The sequence below is a fragment of the Xylaria bambusicola genome (genome assembly GCF_022495145.1).
Source record: "Xylaria bambusicola strain CBS 139988 unplaced genomic scaffold F5B22scaffold_16, whole genome shotgun sequence".
NCBI classification, from domain to species: Eukaryota; Fungi; Ascomycota; class Sordariomycetes; order Xylariales; family Xylariaceae; genus Xylaria; species Xylaria bambusicola.
Window position 1 is genome coordinate 54960 of NW_025953569.1, and position 23586 is coordinate 78545.

At 43.5% G+C, this 23586-nt stretch overlaps 6 protein-coding genes across 6 annotated transcripts; 2 read left to right on the forward strand and 4 right to left on the reverse strand.

Annotated features, from left to right (window-relative positions):
* The first annotated feature begins 1946 nt into the window (after positions 1–1946).
* F5B22DRAFT_104841 (uncharacterized protein) lies at positions 1947–3443 on the forward strand. The gene is made up of 2 exons (XM_047968699.1): positions 1947–2744; positions 2813–3443. Exons 1-2 carry the CDS (start codon positions 2115–2117, stop codon positions 3194–3196), a joined length of 1014 nt encoding a protein of 337 aa, XP_047831541.1. The 5' UTR covers positions 1947–2114; the 3' UTR covers positions 3197–3443.
* F5B22DRAFT_104796 (uncharacterized protein) lies at positions 3168–4683 on the reverse strand. The gene is made up of 3 exons (XM_047968698.1): positions 4498–4683; positions 3735–4203; positions 3168–3630 (listed from the first exon to the last, which is right to left on the reverse strand). Exons 1-3 carry the CDS (start codon positions 4545–4547, stop codon positions 3376–3378), a joined length of 774 nt encoding a protein of 257 aa, XP_047831542.1. The 5' UTR covers positions 4548–4683; the 3' UTR covers positions 3168–3375.
* Positions 4684–6686: 2003 nt separating this feature from the next.
* F5B22DRAFT_635749 (putative FAD-binding oxidoreductase) lies at positions 6687–8973 on the reverse strand (the record flags this gene model as incomplete). The annotated part of the gene is made up of 7 exons (XM_047977192.1): positions 6687–6790; positions 7053–7099; positions 7238–8033; positions 8106–8196; positions 8279–8325; positions 8391–8725; positions 8786–8973. The coding sequence occupies 7 exons, from the start codon at positions 8971–8973 to the stop codon at positions 6687–6689; spliced, it is 1608 nt and encodes a 535-aa protein (XP_047831543.1).
* Positions 8974–11097: 2124 nt separating this feature from the next.
* On the forward strand, positions 11098–12688 carry F5B22DRAFT_105059 (UbiA prenyltransferase family-domain-containing protein). The gene is made up of 2 exons (XM_047968701.1): positions 11098–11108; positions 11160–12688. Exon 2 carries the CDS (start codon positions 11496–11498, stop codon positions 12588–12590), a length of 1095 nt encoding a protein of 364 aa, XP_047831544.1. The 5' UTR covers positions 11098–11108; positions 11160–11495; the 3' UTR covers positions 12591–12688.
* On the reverse strand, positions 12689–14120 carry F5B22DRAFT_105029 (uncharacterized protein). Its single transcript, XM_047968700.1, has 3 exons — positions 14071–14120; positions 13741–13899; positions 12689–13631 (listed from the first exon to the last, which is right to left on the reverse strand). Exon 3 carries the CDS (start codon positions 13573–13575, stop codon positions 12787–12789), a length of 789 nt encoding a protein of 262 aa, XP_047831545.1. The 5' UTR covers positions 13576–13631; positions 13741–13899; positions 14071–14120; the 3' UTR covers positions 12689–12786.
* Positions 13981–16246, reverse strand: F5B22DRAFT_105119 (1, 4-beta cellobiohydrolase). The gene is made up of 6 exons (XM_047968702.1): positions 15957–16246; positions 15816–15899; positions 15669–15765; positions 15434–15609; positions 15133–15380; positions 13981–15075 (listed from the first exon to the last, which is right to left on the reverse strand). The coding sequence occupies exons 1-6, from the start codon at positions 16055–16057 to the stop codon at positions 14387–14389; spliced, it is 1395 nt and encodes a 464-aa protein (XP_047831546.1). The 5' UTR covers positions 16058–16246; the 3' UTR covers positions 13981–14386.
* Between the last annotated feature and the right edge of the window lie 7340 nt (positions 16247–23586).

Consider the following 23586-nt stretch of genomic DNA (forward strand, 5'->3'; position numbering starts at 1 on the left):
GAGACACGCTGACTCCATGTGACTTTAGGTACCAATAGGCAGTATAGAGCATGACGTCGACAGCAACGGGAAGAAAGAATAGATATGTGCCTTAATAATACCTTTCCAAATAATATATACCTTGCCAAAGCGACAATTGCTCTGTACGTAGGAGAATATACTACCTACGAAAGAGTATATTACGCAGGCAGGCTGGTAGATATAGTTACCTACCTATCTATTGTTTCACAGGGACCTTTGTCTTCAGATCCCGAATTCTAAACTCTTACCGGTACATGTTCACCGACAAAGATCGAGCAGCTCTCTGTCCAATTTTGACTACGATTCAGACAATCTTCTACCAGGCACGATGCCGTGATGGGTCTTCTAAGTAGAGAGTTATAAATCTACACATATCTACGGTACCTAGTATGATAGACCTCATTTTCCCGTCTTACTCTCTGGAGAACCGGGTTACTCCTTGTCTTGTGTCATGCATCACCGTTGACTCAATCCAATTGCAGCTCCGGAATAGTCATAATGAGCTAATGCTAGCGAGGTACCATCATCTATCATCGCTCACTACTGTATGATCAATCATGCGTCTACACTCATTTGTTTTTTTGTTAGGCGGCCTCTTCAGTTTCTGGATATTTCCATTTCACCTTGACACCAAGAGAGAAATACTTGCTACTCACACAGATTTTATGAATAGGAGAGTACCCAGTAAGCACTTTACCCTTATCTTCAGCCTGAGATTTTAGAGAGAAGCGCCATCATGATCAACTGTCACACGTGCAATACGTTGTACCTGTTATGTATGCATGTGCCCCAGGATCAACAGTTGGCCCTTGCAGCGACTCACTGAAGTGGACACGTGACAGTCATCAAGATCAGTCGGTTCTTACGATGGGGTTTTTCCTCTTTTTCCCTAAGTATAATCAAAATAAGGCTGAAGATTCTAGGTCGCACCGGCTGGTGGATAATGCGAGCAACAAATCGTATGCGACCAGCCTAGATGTGTCCAATCTCCAGCATAATTTCCGTATTCCACCCCCCAAAAATGCCTTGCCCTTTTCCCAAGCAAGGACTACTTTCGTAGGTAGTAATGCGGTCGTTTCGGTGACCGGGCGCGCGATGCCTTCACTACCCGTATACAGCCGTATTCACGATCAAATGCCGCCTGACAGTCCCTTTTCATCATGTTAAGCCACGACGTTACAATGTACGATGGTATGGGACAAGGATGATGACTTGTCGCCTAAATTTATCATGCCGGTTTGAGTGCTTACGATGCAGCCTGCTGTGAATCCTCCATTCCTTCATGTCTTCCTTTCCGCGTTCCGACCTGCCTGTTGGCCAGGCTATATACCATCGCCAACAGTTAATCGCCAAGGTTTATATTGTTCTGTCAGCGTTTCAACACAAGGTGCCCTTCGCCATCGACCTCGGCCTACCGAACACAAGTTCAATGCATGCTTATGAAAGTCTAGGTGCGTCGGTAGGTTTATAGGCATTCCGACATCGCGGGTAGGATTCCTGAACCTCCCATGATGCTTGAAAGTCGGAATCCTACCTCGAAGCTATGGACTTTTGCGCGTTTATGATGCTCAATCAAGTGTTTCAAGGGACAGTAGTCGGCCCAAGAATAGGTTAGAAAGTCTTAGCTAACGTGAACTAAGACCAAAGTGCTTACAAATGTCTTTCAGCTAAGTTACACGCATGTTCGTTAACGGTATCGTGGGACTATCTGATGTTACTGTTGTCCGACATGCCTCGAATGTGCCTCAGACCATGAGAATGTTGGAATATAACAGGGGTTGTTACGTCTGTTGATTCAGACATATAGAGCCCACTCTTAGTTTGTATTAAAGCGCGCTGCTACGCAAACATAGCCTGAGACAATCCTCGTTCTGCTTTCTTGTAGAAAACGCACGAAGTCTTCGCATAGCTATAGCCATAGCAGCGCCCCAATGTAAGAGAGGGACATGAACGTCTCCGAACTTACGGCCGTTAGCCAGTCTGTGTGCCTTGACTCCTGAACCTCAAACATCGGCTAGGATCACACCACTTTCGGCTTCAGGATTGTCCCCTTCGCTTTCGTCACCGCCGCTCGGTTTCCGTAACCAGGCGGGATGGCCGGCACCATCATAATCACCGGTGCGAACGGCTCCATAGCCGTGCACGCCGTGCAGCAACTGCTCAGCAAGGCGCCGGATAGCACTCTAATCCTGACGGTCCGCAATATTTCAGCCACGGATCCGAACACAAGAAGACTCGGAGAGGCAGTGAATCAATTCCCCAAATCAAACGTTGTCATTCGGAGACTCGATCTCGCCAACTTGAAAGATGTGCATAAATTCGCAGAAACAATCGCCGCCGAGGTCGCCCAGGAGAAACTACCACCCCTCGCGGCCATTATCTGCAACGCATTTCACTGGAATATGATCGCTGCCCCAGAACTCACCGAGGACGGGCGTGAGAAGACAATGCAGGTGAACCATGTCTCACACGCGGCCCTCATTCTCCGGCTTCTAGGTAGTTTCGGGCCGCGAGGGGGTCGGCTCGTGCTTTTCACGAGCGACTGCCATTACCCGGGACGCAACAGTCTTGAGGTATATCCGCCGGGTTTACCGGATGACTTAGACGGGCTGATCCGGGCTGACCCCGACACGGATAAGCGAGGCCGTGGGTTCCAGAACTATGCGAATTCCAAGCTCGCCATCCTTATGTGGACATACGCTTTGAACCGGTACCTTGAAAGAGTAGGTCCTCATTCAGGTGACACAGACTTTGCAATAGGGGGGGATTTTCTACTAACAGATTCGTCCAGGATGAACAGTTCAACAAGATCTCGGCGGTCGCCATTGACCCGGGTAGCATTGCCGATTCACGAGCCCTACGCACGAACACGCCCGCCACATTGTCGCATACGCAGAGGTTCGTGCTTCAGCCGTTATGGCCGATGCTCCGCCTTATAATGCCTAATCTGCGGCCATCGATCGATGCCGGTGCTGATATCGCTGATATCGCGCTGAACCGGACGCACGCTGGGGAGCGTGGGTATCTTAACCTCATGATGCCTGGACCCAGCTCGGAGGAGAGTTTGAACTCTATAAAGCAACAGAAGATATGGGTAAAAACAGCCGAATGGGCCGGAATCACAAGGGAAAACACCGCGCTTCAGGGAGGATTTCAGAGTCATTGCCCTTATTGAATACGCTCAGGACACTGGTCGGAAATGGTGATCATCGTGAGAATACAATAAAACATGGATTTAAGCTGATTAATTATGTACAGGCTTTTCGCTAGGTCAGGTTTAATATACAGCTGTCCGCTCTAGTTCTGGGTATATTGTTACGAAATTCCATCCTTGTGTAACACCTTCAAATCAAATCAAAGTAGCTTAGAGTACTTACTCCTGATCCCACTTGCCATTGTCCCGCCATTAGCAAAGCGTCTGTGGAATATTGACATGTCCATCTTATCGCATGCCAAGTCCCAATCCGTTGTCCACTTCTGGAAGAAGGGCTGGTAGCCCAGTAACCCACCGATCCAGCGGCCGACGACGATACCCATGCCGCGTGCAATAGTGCGGCCGAAAGGAATCCAGCTAGGCAGCGACAGATATGAACCGCCCGCGTCGAACATCTAGAGAGCACAGAGTCAGTAGCTGATGAGAGACAAGCGCTCGCCACCGGCCAGGCAGCATGTACACGAGAGTAAGAGGGGAAGAATCAGAAGAAAGGACTTACGCTCATGACCTGTATCAAATCGATCTTCTCCCCCTTGACGACGACCAGATCCTGGTACGCATACCAATTCTCAAAGAAGACAGTGTCAAGGCGGAACATCTCATCCGTGTCCTCGCCGGAGAGCAAGAAAACCGTCTTCTCGCCATCCCAGCCATCATCGAATTCCGCATGGGCCTCTCCCAGGAGGTCCGTAACAGGCGAGTAAAGCCGATGATTGCACCACGGCCGAACCTTCAGCTCGCCATCCTTCGGGGCGAGGACGTGTTCGACGCCCTCGATCTCGACGGCCAGCCGCCCCTCTAGCACCTCGATGTACTCTTCCTGGTACGGGTGGAAGTGCAGGGGCGGCTTCAGCGCCGCGACTGCGAGGACGCGGGGATGGCGGAGGCGAAATGTCACCTCGTAGGCGAAGACACGGCTGCTGTCGTGTGGGTGGTCGATTATGCGGGTGACTATTCCGCCTTCGAAACTATGACACGGGGGGTTAGCTGATAACGACGCAACTCGGTTTCTGAATAGGGTGTCCTGGAGAGTAGCTAAGTATAGATGTAAAGGTGTGGTTTAAGTTAAGAATACACTGGTCTGTACGACAACTTGTCGGGACCGAAGTGTTGGTGTTGAGAGAGAGAGAAAGGGTACTCCTGCGCCGCAGCTAGTAACGGTGCCCAAGATAGGGTAGCCTTCTCTTGTCCAGCAGAGTGATAGAAGGAATAGATGAGCGAGGGGATTGATAGATACCATTAAGGAAACTCGGGTCACTTACGCCGTGATTGTTTTCCCCAGGTAGGGATCCGGACGTTTCACAGTAGCCATGATCAACAATATTGAAGATATTGAAGAACTATTATCGTAAGGAAGAAGCAAGCGAGCGAGCAACAAAGGCCCGAAGGATGCCACGATGTCGCTTTATACCAGCAACGAACTCGAGCTCCTCCATCCCTTATGTTTGCGTGGCTTCACGCAACCTGCGGCCCTCTAGTTCCAAGGATCCTCAAGTCCAGTCAGTCACTCCGGGGCTCAGCCCGACGCTGTCGGATGACCAACCAGCCATGCCGTATAATCTTTGGACCGCCTCCATTTATTGAATGCTGACACCTAAAATATCCCATTCCGTCAATAGAGCGAAAAGCGCCGGTGTCACCCTCCCGCCGCAATTCCTGTCATCGCGCGGTGGGTATGATGGGAAACCTAGCTTCCTTCCTTACATAAGATGGGAGTCGAGCCATTGTAACCCCAGGCTCCTGTGTAAGGCATACTTTCGATTGCTGAAGGAGCTGGTTACGGGGTAACGTAGCAAAGTTCCAGGCAGGTAACGGATCTCTAGGACCAGGTTTGCTTGCTTACTGACTATATGGGAAAGCCAAGCGGCTCTAGACAAGGGGGTCGGCTAAAAGCGAACAACTAGGTAGGTATCCGCAACACGCTTTCTGTGCCGCAGGGCCAAATGCCACGCTCTTAGCAAGATCTGCCTGTTTCTGTTTCTGGAGAGCGTCCGTCCCTAAGCGTTCACCGAACGCGAATGATATCGTGACTCCGACGGTTTCTCGGGATGATACCGTAGGTCAGGTCAGGTTAGGATATCTACACATTCGCTTGACATTGCTTTGCTCATGTGCAAAGCCATGCCACAGGGGGTCCCTCGCTCAGCGACGATCAGCGAGAAGACCTAGACAGGCAAACGGATTAAACCGTAGGCCTCCAACCACACTCATAGACGCACACGAGCAAGCTAGGCATAGTGAGTATAGTTGATATGTAGGTAGGGCAACTCAGAGACGCGGAGCCTAAACTAGCGTTGAGATAGGTAGGGCTGGATGTTAGTATACAATTGGTTGATTACCGGGGGCCCTAAGGCAACTAGGTGATGGAGCAGGTCTATCTGAACGTCTGATTTTGAGCTGGTCAGGGGATGGAGAGAGTGAGGAAGCATGAGTGAGTTTATCTAGGGGTTAACCAAACTCGTTGACCTACACGTGTAGTTGGTCAGCGTGAGAGCTGACGGGCAAGGCTGGTTTACACCATTCTTCGTCGCAAAAGCAAAATCAGTTACTTACTCCAACTCTTTCAGCGCCACTATGCTAACTTACTTGCATGCTTAATGCCTGACATCCAGCTAGGTTGGGAAGTAAGTGCTTTTATTGTTTTTTTGTTTTTCCTCATCGTTCTCTTCCTCTCTTTCTCACTCCCCTTTCGAACCCACCCGGACCCCTAAACCCATAGCCCACCTTACCCTCCTCCCTCCCAGATCCTCCGGATCCAAAAGTGTGGTACGGGTCCGCCAATCAGTCGTATCTTGGGACGAAACGCAATTGGTTCAAGCTTATTTTTAAAAGTGCAATACGTCCCGACTATAGCTCGTTCCCAAATTAATTGCCAATTCACATGCTTATTGGTTGGACATCTGTCCAGGATCACCCCGCGGGTTGCTAGGGGGTTCTGTCATAGCTGGGCTCACGACACCATGTTCCCTCCCAGGATCTGCCAGGAGTCTGCAGGAGCCCATGACTGTGTCCACCGAGTGATCTGCGCTCCAGGATGTCATGCACGCTGTATGTGTATGCCCGTCGCGTAGGTCGTGGGCAGTGCGTAGGCATGTAGGTAGGTCATAGGCATGACCTAGCTGGCCACGTGGATCTTCTGACACTGGAAAGCGTCCTGCGGCTATCCAGGAAACCGATCCTCGGACCGAGAGACTCGATCCACCGAGTATAGAGGCGAGACAAGCAGAGAAATACCTGCATAAGGTTACAATATCGACGGTGAGGCTGGACCGGTCTGCTATCTTTGCAGTAAGTAAGAGCCGACGTGTGTAGATCTCTACTTCTTCGCAGTCTGGAGCGCGAAATCGGCATCGTCGACCGAGTTGAAACCATCGGTGATTCCTGGTCGCCAATCTTCGTCATCCTCGCAACCCATATCACGGTAGTATCAGCTTCAGCAACCATCCGGCCCTCAGCTGCAAGCTGCGAGGACTATGCGTCGGAAAAGAGAAGCGAGGATGCATGTCCTCTGCACCGCCCACGCGACGAGGTTGCATGAGCAAGGGTCTAGGACAGCTGTGGGTTGCACTCGGACTTTCTACTCTGGCGATGGGTCTTCCCAAGATAGACGCGCAGCATGCCAGTATCCGTCTTCAATCATAAGCATCGTACTGTGGGAAGAAACAGAGCATTTCAACGGGTGAATGTTTAGGTATGACATGGTTAGAATTGAGCATCTCATTAATTAATACCCCTCATTATCTTACGAAAAGGGGGTACATATGAGACATACAGCACCTGACTCTGAATTGACAATCAAGCCGTTTTATTGGGGAACTAGTCGGTATGTACCTGACGTTTTGACTCAATTCCGAGACATTATTGCTTTTAAAGCCGAGGAAATATCACATCATCAATAACCTTTCTACCTATATCCATTACATACAACGACCCATCACTATCACTCAACAAAAACCATCTACCTATCACCACCCCTTGTTTCCACCAGTTGGCAGTTTGAACCCACCTGGGACCAGCTTTTGAAATACCTCGAGTGGATCGTACCGTCTCTGCACCGCGCGGAGTTTCGCGACGTTCCCCATCCCGTAATGGCCGATGACGTCCTGCGTGACCGCCGCGTCGTTCATGAAGATGTAATCGACGTACTGGTCACGGGTCCTCGCAGCGTCTTCAACCCTGGCGACCAGGCTCGCCGCCGCCTCGTTAGCCACTGCGTCGTCCTCTGCATCCCACCAGCCGATGTCGATGACAAACCACGTCTGGTTGGTATTTGCGAGGCCGAGGGCATTGCCCCCGCGAGCGTGCCCGGCCATGATGGCGCTCGTCGAGATGGGCTGCCAGCCCACGGCGATGCTGCCAGCCGTGAGATTTCTGATGGTGTCTAGCTCAGGTGATGTAGTGACGATCTCCTCGACAGTCTCGAACAGTGTGGCGTCTGTCTTGAAGCTGGTTGCGTACCAGTTGAGCCGCGGCAGGGACGGGGGTACCTGGCTCGCTAAGAAGTCGGTCATGGGCTGAATATGGACAGTATCGGCAATGGCGGGGATATCGTAAAATGGCGTGAATGCTGCAGGGTTTCCCACGGGTTTGTTGTATACCATGTTTAGTAATACGCCGAGCGTTCCGTTCAGAGGAAAGGCCTGCATCATGAGGTTCGCGTAAGGGTCCTTGACAGCAACCGACTGATACGCCAACAGAGCGTCGAACAAGGCTGGAATGGCATCGAGCGTGTAAACTCTGTAACCACCCCAGACAAGCCCAGTCGGGTAGGTGATGAGCGTGAACCTAGTCACAATGCCTGTTGGGGCTCTGGTTAGTGGCGTCTGCGACTGCTCGTCACCTCCAATTCCAGCTGGTTGAGAGGGCTTACCAAAGTTGTTGGCGCCACCTTTTAGAGCCCACCACAAGTCGGGGTGAGAGTGCTTATTGGCGTTTACGATGGAACCATCAGCTAATACAACCTGCCGGCTTTATGCTTAGTCGACGCCTCACGGTTACAGTGGCTATCCAAAGGTCCAGACTTCTTACCTCAAAATTGACGACGTTATCGCAGGCTAAGCCGTAGAGATCGGATAGATATGACAGCCCACCTGCAAGACACGATCAGCAACGCTTCCTCTAGCTCGAGGCACATGGCGTGAGGAAAACCACCTACTACCGAGTGTGAGTCCGCCAACACCCACCCCAAGAATCCTGCCACCGACCACTGTCACATTGTATTGGTCGAGATGACGGTATACATCACCCCATCTCATACCGGTGCCAACCACAGCGACGCCCAGTCGGGCGTTATACTGGACGCTATTGAATCCAGACATGTCAAAGAGGACCCCATCGTTGATATTTGCACCGAGCGGTGCAGGCGAGTGCCCTCCGGAGCGGATCGCAAAATGCACGCCTCCTCGGGAAAGATACCTGACTGCTTGCGACACCTGTTGGGCTGTGGTCGCTTGGATGACACAAGTTGGTGATGCCCAAGCCGTTTGAACCCTGCTAGTCGTTAGTTCATCATGATCTGCGCTCTCTATTGCATGTAACGTTAAGACGTACCAATTTCCCTTAGAAGCAGATGAATATGAAGCCTCAGTGGGCAAGACAACTCCGGTGCCAAGAACGTTCTGCAAATAGGAGCATGCGTTAGATGCAGTAGTCTGATTAGACACGCCGAACGAGGGTGAGGGGAAGCACAACAACGCTGCTAGGATCGTTAGTACCCTCGACCCAGTTATGCGAGCCATTTTCAACTGGAATAGTGTAATTTGGTATGGGGACTGGGTCGCAGGACTTCAGAGTTGACGCCGACGTATAGGTCACGTACCTGTCTACCTCCCCCTATGATTTTGGGGGTGATCTACCCTGATATATGAAAGAATCGTTGTCATTGCAGTTGTGAGAGCCACATCCTCTTCGTGGACCGTACGTAGGAAACCACAAGGCGTTTCAGAAAGATCACATTGCAATGCCTAAAGCTCTTCATCCTTTAACGTGCCTTACCAGTAGACTACGTAGACCGTATCGTGTAACACCGATAGAGACATACAGCATGAGGAAGTAAAGCAAAAGATAAGCATGTGAGTGGCCAGGTAAGGAGAGGCCCTGTCAATGCGATGAGTTTCATCCGACCGACTACCGCTGCCTACACCAGACTGACGTTGTCCCCCGGGTCACGAGGGCGTGGTGTGCGAAGGACTCATTAACCCTGCAGACACTGCCCAGAACCATGGCCATGGTAACTAAACATCAGACGAAAATATTCCACTTTCGGACGGAGCCAGGCGAACAAGGGGTTCGAAAAGATCGTAGACTAGGACCGAACAAGAGGAACGCCCAGGCTTCTGCACGTCATGAGCGAAATCCTAGCAAGGATCATCAGGAAAGGGAATGGCGCGCGAGGTCACGCTGTATAGTATTGATTATTGGTTACCATTGTGACCCGAGTTTCTGCCTTATCTTGGGCCCAAAACACCAAGTGGGTAAGTAGGTTAGGTAGGTTACCTACGTAGATATTTCCATAGCATCCAGCTCGTACTTGGGCGAACGACACAGCATCGCGCCACGGTGAGCGGGTAAATTTGAGTTGTTGTCCTGAGTTGCTCCAGCGCTTCGAGTTGTGCTGTTGCATCGACGCTCAGCGAAAGCTCCATGTGATACACCGTGGCCAGGCATCAACACTAAGCGTTCACCACGACAAGCGCGAGGGAACTGAAGACAGCATTGCATTATCTGCAGTAGAGCCGCGGCTGGCGTTTGCCTGCCAATGACGTTGCAAAGTGTCCAAGTCGTTAACCGAGAAGCGTGGAATTCAGCCCCGTGGATCCAAGCTAGTTACCTAGTGTGGATGGCACACATTGCTGGGTCCTACCGGGGTGATCCAATCCCAAAGCCGGAACTTGCTCAGCTTGTTCGCGGCGACGAGGGACAGGGGTAAGAAGGGGGGGGGGGGGGGGGAATAGGATGGGGCAGCACAATCACAGCTTACCCGTATGCGAATTAAGTATAGAGCCGATGATAATAAAAATAAAGTAAGCAGTCAGCCACTTTGCCGTGCTTTTCTGATCTGGGCGGTGCCTACACTAGTGTAACTCCCCGTATTGCGCATCACCATCGCAACTCTCAAGATGGTAATGACAAACGCAATGACGCTTGCCGACGGGGGCATCCAAAAAAGCAACCACAGGCGATGTGCTGCGCTGCGCGTCACAGCTTGTTCGAGGAGGGGGTAACAAACTCAAGCCAGCCAGCAAGCAAGCCAATACCAGCCAACCAGCCAGAATGCCCTCCGGTCCTGAGGGATTTCGGACTGTGCCGCTTTCCCCTCCATCCAATACCACCGGGCGCTATTGACTAGGTTCTGACGTTGGACTGGACACGTACCGGCACCCAGAAAAGAAGCACAGACATGTATGTGTATGTAAGAAAGATATCGTCCAGCGCGCACCATGTCGTCGGAAAAGGCCATCCGCATTAGTGCCAGAGGCGTCTGATTACATACGGGATGGATCAAGTACAATACGACACATGCTTAGGTACACTTGGTTGTACACACCGAGCACCCGTAGGAATGGATTCCCATCGTGGCCGAGTCACATGTTCGGCCGATGACCCATATACGACCCATATACAGGGCTGCGCTACGCTGCGTCGCGCCATCGTGAAGGGACCCAGTTAGTTACCTAGTCAGTCAATGGGAAAGGGCCAAGTCCTAAGGCACCCACCCTTGCCATCTGTAACTATCGGAAAGAAGTGGGTGGGTGTATGAGGTGAGCTTCTCGTGGTGAATTGGGTAACGACCGGTATCCTGTGATGACCGGTGGGAAGCTGAACTGTGACGAGGACTAAATATGGACAATAATACATTGCCTACGGTACCTGGGTAGGCAGACCAGCGGAGGTTTCCATGAGCTAGCTGACAGAGATAGGGTAGGCTGACTATTTTCGTGAGGACCTTGGGTTGCTTTGCCTTAAGGGAGTCTGAGTGAGACGTTTACAAACACCGCCCGTTGAGGCTACGTACGAAGTTGCAGATGGATGACTGGCCAGACTAGTTGTTTCCCGAGGATGATTGGCCCTACTCAGAGTCGTTGGCCTTGGGAAGGCATCTATATAAGGAGTGGCGCTCGAGGACATGTCTTGGGGATCAGATCATGATTCGCAACTCAAGCCACTCCTCCTCCTGTCTTTCACTTGTAGTCACATCTAGCTCAAGTGCCTGTGAATAACATCATCATCGTCTGTTGTTGTCATCTTCATCACAGTCAACATGGGAGAGAAGGATATCCCAACGTACAACAAGTCAGCTGTCAACAAGCTAACGGCCGAAGCACTCTCGACTCCCGCAGCATTTGAAGATGCTGCCCTTGCTCAGCAATATGGAGGTCACCATTCTGGAGGCTGGGTTGGCCGCCTGCCCGCCTCTTGGGTTCCTTATGTTCAACTCGCCCGTTTGAGTCCTCCAGCTGCCTTATTTCTCATATACTTCCCCCATTTCTTCGGCATCATACTGGCAGCCTTGATACAACGCTCATCAGCTTCCCAAGTCTTGCGAGCTGGCCTCGTCATGTTCGGTGGGAGCTTCTTCTTCTCCAACGCCGCCCACGGCTGGAACGACCTCGTCGATGCTCCAATCGATCAAGCGATTGCTCGTACAAGCAAGCGTCCCATTCCTCGAGGCGCCATCACGCCGCGAGCCGCATTCGTCTTCACCGTCAGCCAAGGCATCGGTGCGGCCCTGTTCCTGCTCCTCATGCCTAGCGGAAGCGCGATCTATGCCGTGCCGAACATCATCGGGACGATATACTACCCATGGGCCAAGCGGCACACCAACTTCGCCCAGTTCGTGCTTGGGTGGTGTTTGGCATGGGGCATCGTGATGGGATCTTGCTCCATGGGACTTAAGCCTTTTACAGGAGGTCCCTTTGGGTCCGACTCTTCAAGATCTGCGGCATTGTGGGTGAAGCCATCTATCGCCTGCGTCTTCTTTGCAAGCATCCTATGGACTATCATCTACGATACTATTTACGCTCACCAGGATCTGAAGGACGACCTCAAAGTCGGTGTCAAGAGCATCGCTGTCCTGTTCAGAGACCAGACCAAAGTGCTCCTATGGCTCGTCCTTGCGTGCATGATTTCTTTGCTTTCCATGGCCGGCGTGCTCGAGCAAATGGGCTGGCAATATTACCTCATTGCTGCTGGCGGCTCTGCGGTATCGCTCGGGGCTATGATCAGCAATGTCGAGTTGAAGGATTCTGCCAGCTGTTGGTGGTGGTTCAGATACGGCTTCTGGCTTGCCGGCAGCGCTATTGCTGGCGGTCTCTTATCCGAATATCTACTTATGGCACCCTTGTCATACATATAGATATATAGATTTCACATTGTTCTGATATGGATTGATAGACTTCAATAGCGGGCGTTGTATTTATAGTTTCCTTGTTCAGGGTTCCAGAGCGAGATATATGTAAGAATTTAGTACCCATGTTATCTATGTTAAGCATTCTTGTGATTATGTGACACCGTGTGCCTATCTCATGATCCCCTTGTGCTCAGGGAACCATTTATACTACTGGCCAATTCTTGTTGATATCGATCATCGCCCCGTTGGATGTTTCCGCAACAGATGGGTCGGAGAAAAAGAGGCAGTATTTAACAACATCGCCGAGTGAGATCATCTGCTTAGCTGGATCGAAGCCGGGAGCTATTGCCTGAGCGCGAGCCATACCCTCGTCGTTCCACCCAGCCCCAAATGCATCGATAATGTTCGTGTCCATACCACCCAGGAGGAAAGCCAGGCTGTAGATTCCCTTCGGACCGTAGAAAGTGGCTGTATTCTTGACGAGGCCAAGAAGACCGTGCTTGCTAGCCGTATACGCAGCTCCTGCGGCGAAACCTCGGACGCCTGCCACTGAGGCAATGTTGATGATCGTGCCACCTGATGGCGATTGCGACTCGAAAGCATTTATGGCGGCCTTGGTGCACAGGTAGGCTCCGGTCAGATTGACGCCTATCACGCGGTTCCACAAGTCTAGAGGCAATGTGCCGGCGGCATCGAACTTGTCCATGACACCCGCATTGTTGATGAGCATGTCGATGCGACCAAACTTGGCGGAGACATTAGCGAAGAAGGTGGTCACAGCCGTCTCATCGGTGATATCCGTTTGGGATGTGAGGAACTTGTCGCCATGCTTCTCCCACCCGGCAGCTGTTTCTTTCAGGCGGCCCTCGTGGACGTCAAAGATGGCGACGTTGGCGCCGGCGTCCAAGAAAGCGGAGGCAATGGCTTTGCCGAGACCCCCCGCACCTCCAGTGACCACGACGGTCTTTCCTGTTGCTGAAGATGTGGCCATGTTTGAATTTGTTTGTGTGATTGGATGCGAAGACGTCTATGTAATAGGTCAAGAATCTACAAGTCAGTCAGTTACGAGAAGGCATCGAATGGCATTTATATACTAAATTGCATAAGTTTAATGAAGACTTAGAGATGTCAATGTCTGTAGTAGTTATCCACTTACGGGGCTTCCCTAGTCCGAGCATTCAGTTATCCAGATCCGAATACGACTAGTATAGGGGCCGCGAGGTTAAGACATATGAGCCCCGGTTACACTATCACATTCTTATTCTTATTCGCACGTCTTGTGGATGTAACTGTGGCCGGCCAACCCGGTCGAAATCTGGATTAATTAGCTGGATTAGATGTGAAAACCCCGATTTCCTCTCTCTACTTCCCCGCACGCCGAACCCCCGCCATTAATGCGAATTTGTCAACGAGAATACCTACCACCTGCATAAGTTGCGAATCCACAAAACCGCATTGAAAATGGACAATGCCACGGAATACCTACGTTCAGTATCAATGGTCGGGCGCCAGGGCGACAGCTAAATATCAATATTTGGTATGTCTCCCCTCTCGAGTCTCAACAACCTACTTAATCTGGTGTGAATCAAATTTGCGAGTTGAACTTGTAAAATACAGTTGGATCACAATTGCGAGGCAGCTTTCTGCAATCAGCTCTTTATAGGCTTCTATATGCGTTCTGGGGCAAATAAACTATATACAAGAATGTCACACCGCCAAACTGAGTCTAAGCCTGGGACCTCACACCGCGTCCCCATGTTGTCTAAAATCTCCTCTAGCACGACATAGTCTACTCGAATCCTTTACTCAAAAGGAGGGTTAGCATTCTTGTAAAGCTGCTCGAAGTAAGCCTGGAACCAGGAGCCAGCTTCGGGAGCCGGCTGCAAGGCGGATGCGAGACCACAGTGAAAGTCATATCGGGCGGCGCTAGTGTCGCTGGTGCCGTCACATTCACCACCAGGCTTAATCCAGACAAAGGCATCAAGAAGGTCGCTGCCTGTATTGGACGAAGGGCGAAGACCAAAGCCAGCACCCTTAGCATTGCACCAGTCACCCCACTCGTTCTGTCCAGTGGGCTGCTTGCCGCTACGGCCAGTGTCGGTGATGAAGTGGGCATCCCAGCCGTTGGATCTCAGCAGAGGAGCAAAGTTATTGATATAGCTTGACTCGTCGCACACGCTGTTTCCCTGAGTGTAGGACGGGCATGATCCGGAGATCTTCCAAGCATTGTAGTTGGCGACGTTCGTGGCAATACCACGGAGGGCGCGCGGTGAGCCGGCATCCTTGTAGACCTGAGCGTAGAGCTGGGCGGCAGGAGTCAAGTTGGCTGGCCAGCCGAGCCAACCAGCGTGACCGCCATCGAGATACATGGCAACGTTGTCAAGATTCAGGTTCTTGACAGCGTAGTTTGTGCACTCCATGTAAGCGTCCTTGGCATTGGCGCACTTGGAAACGCTCAAGTTGGTAACCAGGTTGGCCAGGGAGTCGGGTTCTAGCGAGATATTAATAAAGGGAGCATTCTGATATTGACTGTGTTTGATGTACTAACCAATAACCAAGATGACTTTGATGTCTGAGTATTCCTTGAGGACAGCGACGATGGCATCGATGTAAGCTTTATACTTCGCAACACCACCATTTGCAATAGAGTATTCTCCATTGGAAGCGGCAGCAGCACAGTCACGGTCTGGGAGATCGTAGACAACGAAAATGCCAGCATATTTGCCACCAGCCTTATTGGCGGCACGGATGTCTGCTAGGGTGGTCTCCATCAAGTCTACCTTGTCTCGGGTGTCCCTATATTATATTAATATAGCTCATCTAAACGAACAGGCCCGAATTGAACTTACATCCACATGAAGCTCGGCACTTTGCCGACGGCTGCAGCGCCGGCGCCCATCGTAGGGACCGCATAAGCACTAACTTCAGATGCGTAGAAAGAGTTGGCCCACATCGTAACTCCCGAAAAGGGGTTGCCAGAGGCGGCGCCAGTTCCAGTGGTGCTAGCACGAGAGGTGGTGGTTGTCTGTTGCGTGGCTTGTTAGCATGACCGATCTGGCAACCCGTGGACTAGGTCTGGCTTACAGCTCCAGTGTTCGTAGTCCTGGTCGCACTGGTTGTTGTCGATGCCCGTGTGGTTGTGGCCCTCGTTGTTGTTGTTGAAGCGCCAGCGAGACATTGGCTTACAAGCCTGTCAGCACCAAGCACATGCTCTTTGCATTCGAGACATACCTGTAGTAGTCGTTCTGTGCGACGCAAGTGCTGCCACTAACACAGCAAGTAGCTCCAGACCAGCCGATACCACCACATTGTCCGCTACTCAGCAGTTAGTATGCCGGAATCATTCAGATATTGTGACCGAGAGACTCGTACTATTGTGCGGCGCAGTTCTGGCGCTCCTCAACGACACTCTCAAAAGGAACAGCGAGAGCAGCTGCGCTCAGGGCAGCAAGGAGAAGAGTCTTCGCAGCCATGTTGTCGGATTTCGTAAACTGCTTGAAGAAGACGTACTTGAGGCGTGCTGTGGATGTCTTCACGAATGTGGGAGAAATGAAGGGTTTATATCATCATGAGGCCATGCCCTGATTCTGTATACGACGGCTGGACGGGAAAGGAGATGGTGAAGGGCCCATCGTTGATAACAGAGGACCTGATAGGCCAAAGAAGAGATCACAAGCTTAGCCAATTTGTCATGCGCTTTGGTGGTGAGGTGAGAACGGCTAGATGTCGACTATATGAGCGGAAAGGCGGTTCACGTTCCGGAATGCCCAGTGGGAAGCTAGATCTGGAAAGAAAGAAGGCTACAACGAGCCTCACATGGACTGTGATCCTCTTTGGTTACGGGCGCCAGCATGGTGGAGGATAACAACGTACGAGAGGGGGAAATATGCCGCCAACCAAGTACTGAGAAAGGCGGACTGAAGGAGTTGGAAAGACTAGGAAGCCTGGGTATTCGCGGGACCCGGGTTGCTGGAAGAGGGCGGCTAGCCGGGTTTGGCATCATTCTCGGAGGCACGCCCAGACAAGGCCCGAATAGGGAGGTCGGATACACAGTCGTTGCCGGGGCAGGGTGCCTTGCGGAAATCAAAGGGGCCGGGGGCGACTGGCACGGGGCTCCAGCTCATGCACCAAGCTCGCTAGCTGATGCTAAGGCATCGCAGTATGGGCGCAAAATCACAGATAGAGGACATTGCAGAGATACTTTGACAAGTCTAGAGAGGCATCACCGGTGATGTAGGACGATGCTTCCGAAAAGTCTGCTTATAGCATATCCATACTACTGTAGGTAAGTGTCGTCGTCCGTTGCAAGAGAAGCTGCTCAACATGGATCGATGCCCGATCTCACCGGAAACTGGGTGCCATGACGCCGGATGCAAAGACAAATGAGCAGGAAACGCGCCCTTGAGCGACAGGGAATGACGGAAGCGACCCGTTGGTGTTGATTAGCGAATGATGAGGGATGAATGCGATCTCCCGATCTTGGAATTGAAAATACCCCCACATACTTACTTAGATACCTGCATCTACTACCTATGCAGCAACAATAGTGTAGCATCTTGACGAAGAACTTGCTAGTGAGCCCAGTATCTTCTTGATGTATTTGCAAATCCCGGCGTCTTTCTCGACGCGTTGTCGCGCAACTCAGTCGACGGTGGACTCCTTGTTTCTATCCCAAGGACAGCGTCATTCGCATGAGCTGCCCTCGATGTCACCAACGCCCCCTCACCCCAAGAAGAAAGCGAGTTCAGAGCCGACAAGCATCGCTGCATAAAGCACTCATATGTGACTAGTCGGTGTAGCATTGAGATGTGAGCACCTGTAGTAACTTGGTAGACCCCCGCTCGGTGGAATCCAAATGCACCAGGTTGTCTCACTATTAACTTAAGTACGTATATAGTGCCGTGATGAAGTTCTTATGGATTTGAAGAGCTGCCTAGCAAGAAACAGTATTTCATTCTTAGACGAGTTGATGCTGGCTTTCTCGCCTTGCCACAGTGATTAGCGTATCGTATTTTCGGTAATCGCTAACGTTTGCAGCTAAAACAAAACAACTTCCAGGGGTCACGTCATAGAGTACACAACCTACTGTATCTACATATTTTTGTATACACTTAGCAGGTAGTGTAAGGTGATATATACTACAATACCGGTACTATTAAGGCCGGAATCATATATATCAAGTATAGATATTCTCATTGAATTATAGCCTTGGGACTTGTGTACTCAATTGCACTTTGTCCCATATTTACTGCTAATATGAATATAATACGCATAAGGAAATAATGCATAAATGAACGTCAGCTGCCGTAATCTGAAAGCATGCAATATTATCATCCGCATCAGAGGTTCGTGCATTAACCTAGCTGCAACTGATCCCATTTGACGGGAATATCATCCAAGGCTGTGATCGCAAGTTTCCCAAGTGCCCGGCGATATGCAATACCATTCTCTCGGGTTATCCACAGAACGTTGTAATAAGCAAAAACCCTGCCTCACGACCACCCCCCGTCACGACCAGGGCCCTAGGCACCCTAAAACGCGCTTTAACTCCCAATTACCTAATTAAACACTATTTAATAACGCGACCGCGTTTAGGTCTTACGATAACTTTTTACCCTTATTCTATTTAGAATTAACTCCTCTTTATCGCTATATCTTTTAATTCTAAAAATTATTATACCGTAGCTATTATTCGTATAGTTTAACTTAAAACTTTAATTTAAGCAATAGTATATATTTAAAGTATTAATAAATTATACCTATACTATTAACTTTAAAGTATTTTTATTAAAAAATAAACCTACATTAACCTTTAAGCCTTATTAACCTATTATAAATATTAATTAATAAATTAAGCAATAAAATAGGTTAAGTTAAGCTTTATACTGTTATACTATAATATCCTAAGGCTTTTGGAGTATATATACTTTATATATATTATATACCCCTTTTGTATATGCTTTAAAGGAGATTTTTCCCTTTTTTAAGCTTTAGTCTTATTAAATACTTATTATGAGACTGAAGAGATTTATAATATTATACCTAACCTTTAAGATTTAACCTACCTATAATAATTTTAAAGCTTCCCCTTAAGGTTACTTATAACGTTGTTAGTTACGATATACTTACGTATAAATAAATAATTAAAGCTAGCGTTCTTTTAGGAAACTTAAACTAAGGAGAATTTTCGATAATAGTTTAAGGATAAAGCTAGTACAATTTATTTCCAAAAGAACAACAAACCTAAAATTAGCTATTAAAATCTTTTAATAACCCTAATCTAATAAATAAAGCTAACGTTTAATTATTATAATAAATAAATGCTTAACTCTTAATTAAAATTGTAAAGTTAAAGAAATAACTTTTTAAAGGAAAGAAGATTATTTAAAGTTTAAAGGTAACCTATACCTTTTTTAAATTATATTTAAATAAAAGAAAAAAGAACTTAAAAACATTAAGTTTAAATAAGTTGGAGTATTATTCTAACCTTAATAATTTATAGACCTTTAATAATCAACAATATTATTAGAACCGAAGAAAGGGCAATTTTAATAATAATAACCCTTTATTATCTAGCTTTAATATAAAGTATAGTTAGAATAGTTATATATGCTAATTATATTTAAATTATATATATTATTATAAATGCTACTTTTTTAAGGAAGTTAATTTAAGTTAGCTTTTTAAGTTTAATTATAACCCCTTTAATATAAAATTTATTTATTTAAAATAGTTGGAATAAATAAAAGAATTGAAAACTATATTCCGTAGGGTTAATTATAAATTTAAAACCAATACCCTTAAGATTCTTTATATATATAGTAAAATAAATAAGGATTATAAAAATATATACCAAATTATAAAGAAAAGATTTAAATATATAAAAAGAAAATAAATAAAGTTTGATTAAAATATGTTTTTAAATTAAATTAAAATCTTATTACGTTAGTTATCCTTTTTATAAGTTAATATTAATATATAATTTAAAAGGGCTATATAATATATTAATTAAGACTTAAGACTTTTTAACTAATATTTAACTAATATTAAAAGTTAAAATTTAAGACAAAATAAAGGTAAAAGAGCCCTATTATATTATTGAAAATTAGGTAAACCCCTATAAAAGGAATTAATGAATTTCTATAACCCTTTATTAAAGACTAGGATTAAGATAATTAATATAGTATAATAACGTTAGGAATTAATAAATAAGGATTAATAGGTTAATTATAGAAGAAAAAGGCTTAAACTAAAAAATACTTAAATTAATAATAAACTACCTATAAATATAAACTAAAGCTAAAGTAATAGCTAAATTATTAATAATAATTATAAAAATAAATATAAAGGATATAATAATAATAGCTATAATAGTAGCTTTAACTATAACTATATTAATAGTTATAAAGGTAATAGTAATAATAATAATTATTAAAGTAATAATAATAGTTATAGCTATTAAGGAAATAATAGTAATAGTTATTATTAATGTCTTTAAGGTTTTAATTATTAGGAAAACTGTTAATTTAATAATTTTATTTTAGGAAGTTGACCTTTTTTTAAAGCTTCTTCAAATTATTTATAAAGTAATAATAGAAATAAACTAAATTAAAGAAATTATAAAGGAATAGTTTATTTCAATTGTAGTTAATTAAGTTATATTGCTTTAAATTGTATTTAACCTAAATAAGACCGGAATTTTAATTATGTAGGCTATATAGTATAAAAATAAACTATTTAAAAAGTTTAAATGAATAAAAAGCGGGATAAGGTTAAAAACGAACAATAATTACTATATTATTTTTATACCCCCCTTTTATTAAAACGCTATAATCCTTTGGAATATAATAAATAGTTAGGAAATAGACCGGAAGTTTAATACCTTTTAAATTAATAAAAGGCATTAGGTTAAATCTACCCCTTTATATACCTATTATATATTATTTTTATACCTTTTATATAATCTGTATACCTAGCTTAAAGAAACCACCTTTATAAACTTATATTAAGCTAAATTCTTATATTAAATATAATTATATTAGCTTTACTTTTATACTTTATTATAAGTTGGAAAAAGCTTTTTTTTGAACCCCTTTATTATAACATACTATAGGCGGTAATTTTCCGTTATATAGGGCCTATTAGGTTATTTATAAATTAATTCATAATTGCGGTATTATTTATAAGTTTAAATGTATATATATAGCTATTAATTATAATTATTGCTTAAAAGGTAACCCTATTTTATTATCCTAAATTACCTTAAAGGATTAAGGAATTATATTAAATTTAGGTATAAATTATTAGTTTTTTAAATTTAAAGTTTATTACTTTAAAATATTTACCTTATATTAGTTTATAAAAGTTTATAAAAATAAATTATATTATTAAACGATTATTTAATTATTAAAATTAATTTGGTTAGAAGAGTTAAAATTATATACATTTTATATAGGACTTAATAGTATTTTATAGGAGTTTTATAACTTTATTAATTTCTTTAATATAAATAAAGCTAATATATTTTTTTACTTAAAAAAAGGCAATTTAACTATTAAATTTAAAAAAAATACTATAATTTCCTATTATCCTATATACCTTTTAATATAAGATAAATTTAAAAAGCTATAAAGGTAATTAAATAAAATGCTAAAGGTTAAAAAAATTAAAAAATTAATTAGTCCAATTAAAATATCTATCCTTTTTATTCTTAAAAAAGATGGAGGCTTATACTTATATATAAATTATAAGGGATTTAATTATATTTTATATAAGAATTATTATATTTTACCTCTTATTTTAAAGCTGTTAGATAAAATTTCTTAAGTAAAGATATTTATAAAAGTTGACTTAAAGGATACTTATTATTATATTTATATTTAAAAGGAAGATAAATGGAAAATAGCCTTTTATATTTATTATAGTTATTATAAATTTTTAATTATACCTATAGGTTTATTAAACGCTTTTACTACCTTTTAAAACTATATATAAAAAGTATTTAATAATATTTTAAATATTTTTTATATTATTTATTTAAATAATATCCTTATATTTTCTATAAATAAAGAATTATATATAAAATATATTTAAACTATTATTAAAAGACTATAAAAAGCGGACCTTTACATTAAGCCTTTTAAGTATTAATTTTATTAAAAGAAGATTGAATTTTTAAACTATATTATTTTTAGCTAAAGTATTAAAATGGATCCTTTAAGAATTAATATAATTAATTAATAGCTTATTCTAAATTCCTATAAAGAATTGTAATAATTTTTAGGGTTTTATAACTTTTATTACTGCTTTATAAATAGGTTTTCCTAGATTACATTACCATTAATGCGTTATTTAAAGAAAGGTATATTTAAAATAAAAAAGGGTTAAATTTTATTAAATATAACTATAATAAAGGTATTTAAAGATCTTTAAGTTATATTTAAAGAGGTTATTCTTTTTATATATTTTAACCCTAAAAAGTAAATATTATTAAAAACCAATTCCTTTAAAATAACATTTATAGGTAACCTATTTTAATAGGATAATTAAAGTATATTTAAATTAATTATATTTTATTTCTATAAGTTTTCCAAATAGGAAATATAGTATAATACTTTTAAACAAAAAATGCTTACAATAATAAATTGCTTTAAGCATTAATAACATTACCTTTAAAGAAGCTACTTATTAGTTAAGGTATTAACCAATTATAATAATCTTTAAATATTTATAAAGACCCTAAAATTAAATAGGAAATAAACCCATTAATATATATATTTAACTCCTTTTAACTTTATTATTAAATATAGGGTAGATAAAAAAAATAGGGCTAATTTACCTTTATACCGTTTTAATTTTATAACTGTTTTACTTATTAATATAAATATTCTTCCTATATTAAAAAGGAAAATTATTATAATATAGCAATTTAAAGTCCTTAATCCATACTTTAGGGTATTAATTAGTAAGCTATATATTATACATATACCTATTAAACGAATTATTCTTATATAAGTAATTATATATAAATAAGTATAAATAATTATAAGTATTAAAAAAAGTAAAAACCTGGAGCTATTTAAAGATTTAAATAATTTAATCCTAAAGGTTTAATAGAAAGATCTTAAATATTAAGCAATTCTATACTAACTTAAGGCTAGAAAGGTTACGGACCTTTAATAGTTAGTAAAAAAAGACCTAATTTATTATAAAGAAAGGGTTTATATTCCCTTTAAAAAGTCCTTCCATTTTTAACTTATTAAATTATATTATAATTAACCTATTATTAATTACTTTAATTAAACCTATACCTTAGAACTTTTATGTTATAAATTCTTTTAAAAAAATATATAAAGCAATGTTTAAGAGTATATAAAATCCTATATAATCTGCTTTAAGATAAAGGTAAAATATTATTAGGAATATAGCAAACTAAATGCTTTATTAATTTTTAATCAACCTATATAGGAACTCTTTATAAACTTTATTATAGGTTTGCTTAAAACCTTTTATAAAGGAAAACCAATTAACTTCATATTAATTATTATTAATAGATTTATTAAGTTTATATATTTATTTTTAATTAATATTATTATTACTTTAATAGAATTAGCTGTTCTTTTTTATAATAAAATTAAATGCTTATATAGCAGCTTATAGGGTATAGTTTTAAATAAAGGTATTATTTTTATAAGCTAATTTTAGTTTAACCTTTATTATTATTCTAAAATAAAACAATACCTTTTAGTTATATTTTACTTTAAAATTAATAGTTAAATAAAATGGATAAACTAAGTAATTAAAGGTTATTTATAATGTTTTATTAATAAAGAATAAATTAATTAGCCTTAACTTTTTTTATAAGCCTTTTTTGCTATAAATTCAATAGTTAATTTAATAACTGGAAAGTTACCTTTTGAAGCTCTATATAGCTATATTCCTAAATTCAGATTATTTATTAAGGATAACTTTATATTAAAGGAAGTTCTAACTATATAAGGAT